General features: G+C 41.6%; 1 protein-coding gene across 3 annotated transcripts; it reads left to right on the top strand.

The window, feature by feature from the left end:
- Positions 1–302: 302 nt before the first annotated feature.
- Positions 303–9,543, top strand: lmo4lb (LIM domain only 4-like b). Of its 3 annotated transcripts, XM_078250301.1 has the most exons (6): positions 5,603–5,680; positions 6,436–6,457; positions 6,555–6,793; positions 6,909–7,005; positions 7,397–7,555; positions 8,698–9,543. In XM_078250301.1, exons 3-6 carry the CDS (start codon positions 6,579–6,581, stop codon positions 8,704–8,706), a joined length of 480 nt encoding a protein of 159 aa, XP_078106427.1. In that variant the 5' UTR covers positions 5,603–5,680; positions 6,436–6,457; positions 6,555–6,578; the 3' UTR covers positions 8,707–9,543. The 3 variants fall into 3 exon arrangements, with proteins under 3 accessions (XP_078106428.1, XP_078106426.1, XP_078106427.1); XM_078250302.1 differs by lacking the exons at positions 5,603–5,680; positions 6,436–6,457 and adding an exon at positions 303–426; XM_078250300.1 differs by lacking the exon at positions 6,436–6,457 and having other exon boundaries at positions 5,595–5,680.
- The last annotated feature ends 946 nt before the right edge of the window (positions 9,544–10,489 follow it).

The raw sequence follows: 10,489 nt of genomic DNA, 5'->3' as shown, positions 1-10,489 counted from the left end.
ACCATAAAGTGCTCTGATGTTGGCGAATTTGCGTTTCAAGGATGGCGAAGGAATGTCCCGCCCTTATCCACCTCTGATTGGCTGGTACCCGCTGCTTTCGTTTGTTGGATTGGTTAGGTTTAGGCATGAGGAAGGAGATTGGTTAAAGTTCGGGTGAGAATACCAGAGTAAGCCAATCAGAGGCAGGGTAGGGCGGGATATGGCTGCGCCCTCCTAGGAAAACATAAATTCGCCTCCGTTTGTGCGTCTTCTTCTGGACTGGTTTAAACCGACAGAAAGCTGCCAGAGCTTCTGCTTCTGACCTGCGGGGAGAAACACAGCCTTCACCCCGCACACAGTGAGCGTTTACACACACCCAGCTGCAGACATTCACTCCCAGTAGCCTACTATGTCCACTTTCTGGGAGCTGAGCCTCAGCAAAAATGAGTGAGTGCAACTTGTTTAGCCATACTAAAGCAAAATCAAGGTACTATGACACTTCTAGCGAACGTTACCGTTGTTCGTGCCAGATTTAATAGTGAAACACAATGAATAATGAAAACACAAACACACTTAACTTTTTAAATAGTTATCAGGCTTACTTATAATTTTACTGTTTTTAACACGTTATAGATAAAATACACCACATACAGTACTAATTTCCTGACCATGTTTAACTATACAGAGTAGTATTTTTTTGTTGTGAATTTCCCACAGCTCCGCGCCTGCTTTTGGCCTCTAAAGTTTCCTTTCAATCTCTGTTATTTCGTCGTCTCCCAGAGCAACACTAATTTTCTTACTTTTGTGTTCTTTTTGCTCCACTCTTCGCTCTCTCTTTAGGTTCTTTCTTTTCTTTCGCTTCGTTTTATGGTTCTGCGGAGGCTCCACGCAGCTGATGTTTATACGTGCTCTGGTGTGTGCGTTGAGCCCATAGTCGAGCCGGCGTGTGTGCGTGTGTGTGTGTGTGTGCGTGCGTGCGTGCGTGTGTGTGTGTGTGTGTGTGTGTGCGTGCGTGCGTGCGTGTGTGTGTGTGTGGTAGAGCGAGGAAGAAGTGAGAGAGTGACGGCGATTTTCTTCGGAGTGAGTAGCAACTCTAGAGTCATAGTGAGACAAAGTGTCTCCCCTGTTCTTTCTGACCACGGTGGGAAATCTGGAGCAGGAAAAGTTAACCCTCTCCTTGATTTCATGTTGTCTATGGAGAAGGAGAACCAGGAAATGAGTCGGGGGAAATACAACGCTACCAAGCGATCTGTATTTTTCGAGAGGTGCATCAAAGAGTATAGACGTAACAAGAGGGGAAACTCAATGGAACTGCAGCTCCGCCATCTTGGACTGAATGTAACACAACGTTCTTTTGAGTTTCGCCTCTTGTTGCTTCTATACTCTTTGGGTACATGTCGGGCGGGATGCAACGCATCAAACAAAATATCGCGTAATTATCGCGAGACTTTCGGTATAACATCGCGCAACGTGATATCGCGATAACGATATTGAGTCGATATATCGTGCACCCCTAGTAGTACTGCGCCGAAAAGTAAACAGAGAAGCGCACTACAGTCGGTACACCTAGTAGTAGCCTAGTACATTGGTATTGAAGCATTGGATTGGAAACTAAGGACTAGGCAACATGGTGATTCAGTGTGCATTTAGAAATTGTAAAAATAAACCAAACAGATGGACACCACAAAATTTCCACAAATTTCCATTGGGAGATCCAGAAAGGAACCAACTGTGGCTTCTTGCTGCTGGCTTGGACATCAAGACACCGGTGGAGACTCTACTCAAGTGGAAAATGTGTAGTGATCATTTTAGACAAGACAACTTTGAAAAACCCCACAATCTAAAGGACCACAAGTCACTGACAATGAACTTGCGTTACTGAGATTGTAACAGGTATACCGACATTTTATTAGTAATGCGTTATATTACTGCGTTACAGCAAAAAGGAATACATTACATTACATACATTACATACAGCCTACTGTAATTGCGTTACTTTTCTAACGCGTTACTCCCATCACCGGTAGAGAGACAATAAAAACAAGCTCCGGGAGCTATTGTGACTGACTAGTCCAAGAGTTAATAGTTAGCGTGCCAGCTACAGCAGTTCACCAACTAGCCCTGTAAGTAGTCACTATGTCACCAATCTTTGTGCCCCACATTTTGCATGTGGACAAGCGATGCGAATGTCACTTTGTGGTGTGACTGTGGCTTTAGACTTGCCTACCAAAGCCAACTGACAGACCAGTTCTTGGTCCTGATCTATAGTTTCTGACTTGTCCATGACATTCCATAACTAGCTCTTCCATGACCTGATCATTTGTTACGACTGCAGTCAGAGTCAAAAACAACATTCTTCTACCATTACTGTAAAGAATCCCACTGATATTCATTGATTTTCACTGAGAAATTAACAAGTTGCTGACGTTTCCTTTCTGCTAAAACCCGACTCCCAACTCCATGACAGTAATAGGAGTTATCAAGCATTTAGGATGACTCATTTCTAAACTAATACCGCAAAACTCAGGTGACACCAAGGTGCTTTCCCTCAAGAGAGAGAAAATAGAGCCTCGGCTGGAAGGATCATAGTCATAGGATCACACATCATAGTGTGGGGGCTTCATAAATGTGATTATCTTGGCAGCCTGGGATGCTGTGATGCTCCACAGCGGTTTATATTGGGTGGGAACCCAGACTGGAAGTTACAGGTGTTATCCAGCCTCACAGAGAGCTGTTACTTTCAGCATGGCCTTGACAGAGGAACAGGAAATATGTCGGAAATCAACGGGGCCTCAGAGAGTGGCCCGGGCTGCCACATTGACCACAGCAGAGGAAACCCCCCCCCAACCCCGCCATGCCCTGAAAAAGGATGTATGGAAGCGGTTCCTTTTCAACACAATGTGGGATAATAATATGTCTCCTTATGAATTGTTATTGGCTTGTTGTGCTGAAAACGAATGTGTGGAACATGACTCATGCTCTTTTAAGAGTGTCACAGCTAACATCTTTTATGGAACAAAAGTCAACATTTCCACAAAGGATCCTGTTTAGGCTGAGGAGTCACAGTCAAGCAAACACTGTGACGTTAGTCTTGCATTGCCACAGCGCTGTGGAGTAAGGTCTGCCCCCTCCACACATACAGTACATCCTGGGATAGGAGAAAAAAACACTCTGGGTTATTTGCATTTCTTTAAACCAATCACAATCGTCTTGGGCTAAGGTTCGGACACAAAATGGTCTCTGGAAGGAACTTGTTTTGGCGGAACATTTGCACCCCGCAAAAGAAAACGCCACATACAATATTAAATGAAGGTAACTGTTACAGTACAATACAGTAACTTTTACCACGGCTTATTGTAGAAAGGCCACTGCAAGAAAATGTGTAGATTATCAAAAAGACATTGGCTCATAGATGTTTGTCTCTGACTGCAGATGTTAGCTAGCGTAGCTAATGTTAACGCGCTAGTGAGCATCCTTTTCCCAGAATCGTGTCCGATGGCAGACAGAATTGCATAATAAAATGCAACCCAACAGTAACATAATAATAAATAACATAATCAAAAACACGTTAGTCTATCATGTTATGGTGATCGGGAGTTGATGAGCAGCATAGGACAAGAAATATCTGAAAAGCGGCAGATGGTTCCTTTTTTATAACCTGCTCTTTGGCGCATATACTGTATATGACACCACAAACAAAAACCACACCAATGCGTTCGGCAGACACTTATCTCTCTGGTGATGATAATATTTTGGCGTTTGGACTCACGGTTTATGAATTAAAGAAGGAACTTGGAGGTATAATCATTAAATGAACATGTTTGACCTGTCTAAGACACTGTCTACCCCTCCTTCCTCTACTCCCTCACTGCGCAAATCACCATAGCAAGCACTCTTTATATCATGGAGCCATCTTTAATGTAGACCGTGCTGTGCTCTCTTTGCAGAACATGTCAAACAGCAGATTTATGGTAGCTCAGCACAAGTTAGTAATGATATTAACTATATACTTGTGGTGACAATGGCCTTTACTCAACCATTGCATTTCCTCTCTCTCACACTTAAGCCAGTGTTTGTGTAATGATGTCCACCAAGTAGTTGGCACACTAGTTTTCATTATCATATTTCTAAAATACTACCAGTTTTATCATACTGGCACTGCTGTTCCTACAACTACTAATTGTCAGAACAACAGCAACTATTTCATCTATGCAATCCGTTTAGGTAAATGCCCCATCTGCAAAACAAGAAATGTATAGACTTTGGAGACTTAGTGGTCTCTGTGTCCCTGGGTCAAATCTGTGGGCACACTGCCCTAGTGAAAGAGCTGAAATGATTACACACATAGATTACACCAATTTTCATAGGATTGTTTTCAACAAATAACCATTTAATAAAACGTGAAAGATTCTATAATCACATTGATTGTTTTATCTTGACAGTTTTCACTGGAAATGTTTTTAGAATCATGAGTGTTCACTGCCCTCCAGTGGTCACATTGGGAAACTGCAACATTAAATTACATAGTGTTTATATCTACTGCAGCATCAATAACAAGTCATTTTAATACTTTCGGTGTCTAACCTGTTATGTCTTTTTCATACAAAAGTGGTAAGTAACTGAATGGGCAACAATAGAGTAATGCCAACATGTTGATTTATTGACATGTTTAAAAACATTTTAAATACATTTTTGCAACACCAAATTTAAGAAGCTAATTTAAAGATGAAACAGAGTTGGAAAGCCTAGTTTCTATCAGGAAAATAAAATAAAGGGGATTGCTGATTGTTTAAGGAAACTATTCACAGTCACTGCGTGCCATTTCTTCCTGCTCTGTTTGGGTTTTCCCTCATTCCATATATCAGGATTTACAGTACCTGCCAATCTCTGCTTCTTGCAACATTATGTGATGCTGTCCTCTACTGGAACTCAACTGAAAGTACAGCAGGGTGGCAGACTTCTGCCCTGCTGTAGTGCCCCTGAGCAACAATGAATCCCTATGCTATCAACATCAGCAGTGCTATTTGACCTTCCTGTGACATGGAGGGGATTAGAAAAAAAGAGATCAGATGTGCCCTCCTCATATTCCATACATTATACTTTTGTACTTTTATATTTATATATATTTTATATTGACACACACACACACACACACACACACACACACACACACACACACACACACACAGTGAAATCCTCTGGGATGTGAATGTGCATATTAATAAGCCACTATAAACTCATAAATCATTTTGACTGCGGTCACGCCCCCTGCACTCCTATTGGCTGCTGCGCCCTTCATGTCGGTTACGTCCCCCCCTGGTAATTTAAATAGCCCCTTGCGCAATTTGATGAATAGTGTCGCTGTCAAAAGCGTTAGAAACAGATGAAGGAATGTTGATAGATGGACAGCTGTAACAGACAGGACAGGAAGAGAAGCTGCGTCATGTCGCCTCCTCACGGTTACATGCAACGTTAGTTATTAATCTTCGGAGCTGGATGTCGGTGAGAGTTTGCTCAACTATTACAGTCACCGTGCCGTCCCGGGCTTAATGTTGTGTTGCTTTTCCTTTTTTCTGGAAAGCTATGGAGACCAGAACATGTCAAGTCTAAGTGTTTCAACTGTACGCGTGTCGAGGTTCTTGTGATTATTTTTCCACCTTCTCAAACTTCAACGCAGGAGGGAAACCTTTGGCTCGGCAAGGTAACATGTCTCTTGTTTTTCTTCTTTTCCTTTTCTCTGCGCGCGCATTTACAGCTTTCCTTTAAGCTAGGTGGTTGTAAACAGCATGTCACGTAAAACTAAAAAACAATTTAGATATTATATAGTATGGTACATTTTAAGAGGTAGAACTATTAAATGCAGATACTTACGCTTATAATGCTTCTAGTAGGCTATTCACGTTACATGTATTCTCATTAATGGCACTCTTCCAAAAGTCCCATTAGGTGACTTTCCCTTTTTCCCCCTGCACATCGAAATACACCGTTAACATAATGTTAATGCCTGTAAATCCTGTACCCTGGGCCCACAGTTAAAAAATAAGTAATAATTACTCGTGATATATTGACATTATAGTGCTATAGTGAGCAAATGTAAAAAATATATTTGACATTTGATGTGCTGCCTACAGTGTGCAGAGAAGTATCCTTGAAATGATCAGTTATTCTTTCTTGTGTTGATCAGTATGTTAGTGACTAGGTCAACCTGTTACCGCTCTTAAAGTGACCATGTTAACAATCAGTTGCAGTCATGCTGAAGTCGTGTGTGTGTGTGTGTGTGTGTGTGTGTGTGTGTGTGTGTGTGTGTGTGTGTGTGTGTGTGTGTGTGTGTGTGTGTGTGTGGTCGTAAATGCAAACGGTTTAATAAGCTTCTGCTTGTAATCATTGCAAAGTAAATGATCAACTAATGGAAACAGAAATATATACAGTTCACACAAAATACTATTATTATTTCAGACATTTTACAAGAATTCAGCATGTGAGTATGTCATCTTTAAATGGTGAAAAGGTGATCATTAGCTGGGTCTAGGCGTTCTACCTGTCTCAGTTCTCAAACCTCTATTCTGTGTGTCTAGGAGCCTTTGAGGGCCCACATCAGCATGGTGAACAGCCAAGCGTCAGGTGTACCGCCGGCCCCCAGGTCGTGTGCAGGATGCGGGGGGAAGATCGCCGACCGCTTCCTGCTCTTCTCCATGGAGCGCTACTGGCACACTCGTTGCCTCAAGTGCTCTTGCTGCCAAGCCCAGCTGGGGGACATTGGCACCACCTGCTACAGCAAAGGGGGCATGATTCTGTGTCGGAGTGACTACATCAGGTGAGAGGAAGGAAGAGGTGGCAGAGGAGGAGGAGGAGGAGGAGGAGAGGAAGCTGCTGGTTTTAGATTTTGGAGGCTGTACAGACTGAGCAATCTGTGATTTTTGTGTTTGCAGACTGTTCGGGCACAGCGGGGCGTGTAGCGCCTGCGGCCAGTCGATCCCAGCCAACGAAATGGTGATGAGGGCGCAGGGAAATGTTTACCACCTCAAGGTAAATCCCCAGCTCTCACATCACTGCGCTTTGTCTCCCGCTGCTTGTTTGACAGAAACATCTGGGATTTGGTGCTGAGAGACAATGAGACGGGAAGATGTGTCCCCTCAGTATTAGGAGAGAAATTAGTTGTGCCCGCCATCTTTTTTTACCCCATGTACTCAGTTTAAAACTTTGATTGATGCATAATTTAAGATCTTTAAAGCTGTTTTTACAACAGATTAGACTACAATGTTTCATATTTTAATTCATATTTATTTTTCAGTTTCTCACACAATTTTATTTCAACTCTTGGTATTATGCTCATTATATATTAATGCACTTTAGTGGCCTGAACTTGATCTATTTCCATTCCTGACCCTTTGTCTTTTTTTTTCCCGCTCCTCTGTAGTGTTTCAGCTGTGCCACCTGTAGAAACAGACTGATGCCTGGCGATCGCTTCCATTACATCAACGGTACAATCTTCTGTGAGCACGACAGACCCGGCGCTGTCTTGCTCAACAGCCACATGCCTCCACTTCAGAGCAACGCTGTGCTGACAGACCAGAAGGTGAATAAAGGGGTTGTTGACATGACTTTACAGAACCATCTGTTTTTACCGCAGAGCATACATCCTCCTTACATAAAAATCACTGTGCTGTAATGTGAATAATAGAATATGTATTCCCAAGAGGGAATCAACATATGGGAAAATGGCTGCCACAGCTGACCATGTTGTTAATATAAAGAAAACGATGCAGCAAAGTGGGTAAAAAAAAAATATCAAGAGGTGCGATTTTCATAGTGCATCAACAACGTCAACAGTGTTTACACTACTGTACAATGTGCAGAGCAGGAATAAAAAAAAAAAAAAGCTTTACTATTGTAAGAGTCTGAAAAATAACAGTAGAAAGAATAGTTGGAAAAACACTCGACCGTAAAGAATGTACATACAAATAGCAGTGGTGGAATGTACATTACTGTACTGTAAATGCATTTTTGAGGTACTTGTGCTCTACTGGAGTACCGTGTTATGCTTACTTTATACTTCTATTCCTATAAATTAATATTTTACACACACCATCTTATAAAATACAATCTGAAACAATGCCCTTTATGTTTAAAGTTTAAAACTAGCTCCATCATGACCAGCTACACCACTAAGATATTACTTATATAAATACTTGCGGTCTAATATTATAATATATCATAACATAACAGTGATGGGCACTATTCTGCGGCATAATGAGCACTTTCACTTTTGATACTCTGAGTACGTTTTGCTGTAAATACTTGTTTACTTAGCTTGTAATGGCACTTTTTTCATATAGTTTGGTATTGCTGCATTTAAATCGGAATACTTCTTCCACCACTGAAAAATGAAATCTGATGAAATATGATTGAGCTGAAAGAAATCTGATTTTACAATGCTCTTTACAACTTTTGCATAATTATAATCTAACAAATGCTTATTATATGTTATATTGTATTTTGTTTTAAGATTAATTAAGCCTGAAATAGGTGTTGTATTATAGATTTGATTGTATGTGTTAATGTGGGTGGTCTATAAGCTAACAGAAACATGAAAACAAAACAAAACAAACTGCTGTGGGGCTTTGTATTCACACAACCAGAAGGCCATAAAGATGAACCTAAAGTGTCTGTTGTGGCGGTGACACTGACCCTTTTACCTCTCTCTTGTCTTGTCTGCAGGTATGCTGAGTGGCAGAAGTGCTGTGTGTTACCCTCGCCTTCCTACCCGAGCTTCACTTCTCTTCGGTGCACTATTCTCCTCCTGCTACTGTCGTTATTGTTGTGGATTCTCGTCACTGCCCCGCCTCTTTTCCCCGGCGGAGGACGCAATTTCTCACCAGGATCCCCGTTTGTCACCATATCAGAGACTCTATATACTGCATACAAAGTTACATTTATGTTGTGTTCAATGTTAGAGTGGTCTGTGCATCATCAAAAACTTACATTATGTGTGGACTGCACTAGCAAAAGGCTTCTTCGGGATTTAGAGAAAGCTGGAGGAAAACAATGAGGATGAAAGCCTGCGCCGATTGGAAGAGGGAATAAAAGATGCTTGAATGAACACTTGATGGACTGCTGTAAAATGACTGTCAAAGCTTTGCTTGTGCCATGTGGCATTATTTCCCCTGAGCGTCAGTGTTTTTAATGAACTCTTGATCTCGCTCTTGTATATGTAAATCTGAGATCGTACACACTGAGGATTCAATACAAAACTGATGGGTGTCAGGCAAAAATCTGAGTATCTGAAAATGTGCAGTCATAGGAAACCTTGAAACTAGTTTAAAAAAAAAAAAAAAAAACACACCAGAAACTTTTTAAACACTCAGAAATCACAGAAATCCAATGTTACTGTATGATTACTATTTTTTTTTCAGACACCCTGCACAAATAACTGAAATGATCCAGTGAAGGTTTTGTTTAATTTCTTCTGTAGAGTTTTATTTCTTTATCAGATCCCGGTTCAATGTGTGAAAAACAAATTGTGGAGTTAAAAACAAAAATCCTATTAAAATGATTTTTCTGTAACATGTTACTGAGCTGAGGTCATTTTGAAGCCCCTTAGCGGCATAAAAGTGGCATTGTATTGCATGGTACCTAGCATGGTGAACGTGACTGTTCTCTCTCACTCTCTTTAGCCCTGTATGGTGAAAACATGCCTGATTACCCCGAGGAATGGAATTAGGGGGCTTGAGCTCTGACCATTTACAGAAGCAATTAAACATGAGCCCTGTATCTGTGCTGCTGGAGCTCTTGGGAGGCTGAACTTGGGGCATATCCCGTGGCTGACTGGCTCGGTGGCTGTCTGCCTCTAATAAAGCCTAATCTTAAAGCAGGCTAATTAAAGGGGAGTGGCCCCCTCTACATCCAGGGCATTTGAAACAATCTGATGTATTTACTGTTTACCATGTTCCAATTAAAGCTCCGACACAGACTGGTTTGTTCCAATCGCAGCTCTTTGTTCTCCGCTGCTCTCTGCATGGCTTCTGAAAATTATTTTCCTAAGCTGCTTCTAATTCGCTCTAACTCTGTGTCCCTTTTTAATGCTATGTAAAAACTTATAGTCTCAGCATAGCATTGGAGGTTAAAAGTTAATCTTAGTGTGATAGCTGCGGTAGGAAGCAGAAGATAGGATCTGCTCTACTTTCACACCTTGCCTGGGAGCATGGCAGCCATCAAACTCACACCTTAATGCGCTTAGCTATTTCAAAACGTCCCACTTGTCATGGTAGGTGCTGATACGGCATCAATTATTTCTTCCACGTCTGATCAAGAAGCGTCACACAAATTCATTAACGTATGCAAATGATCACAATTACAATTATCTTTGTATCGTGATGGTGAAGAAATAAAACCTCGGCACATTCCCCAGTCCCACCGCACCACAAGTTACACTTTGCATTCAAACTAATCAAGCCTCATCTGCCTTTTTTCTAATTAGCCGGAACGTTTTCAGATGCCAATTAGCAGGTCC

Source organism: Sander vitreus, chromosome 5 (assembly GCF_031162955.1).
Source record: "Sander vitreus isolate 19-12246 chromosome 5, sanVit1, whole genome shotgun sequence".
In the NCBI taxonomy this organism is placed as follows: Eukaryota; Metazoa; Chordata; class Actinopteri; order Perciformes; family Percidae; genus Sander; species Sander vitreus.
The sequence above is the reverse complement of the archived record's forward strand: the minus strand, read 5'-3'. Positions and strand labels throughout refer to the sequence as shown.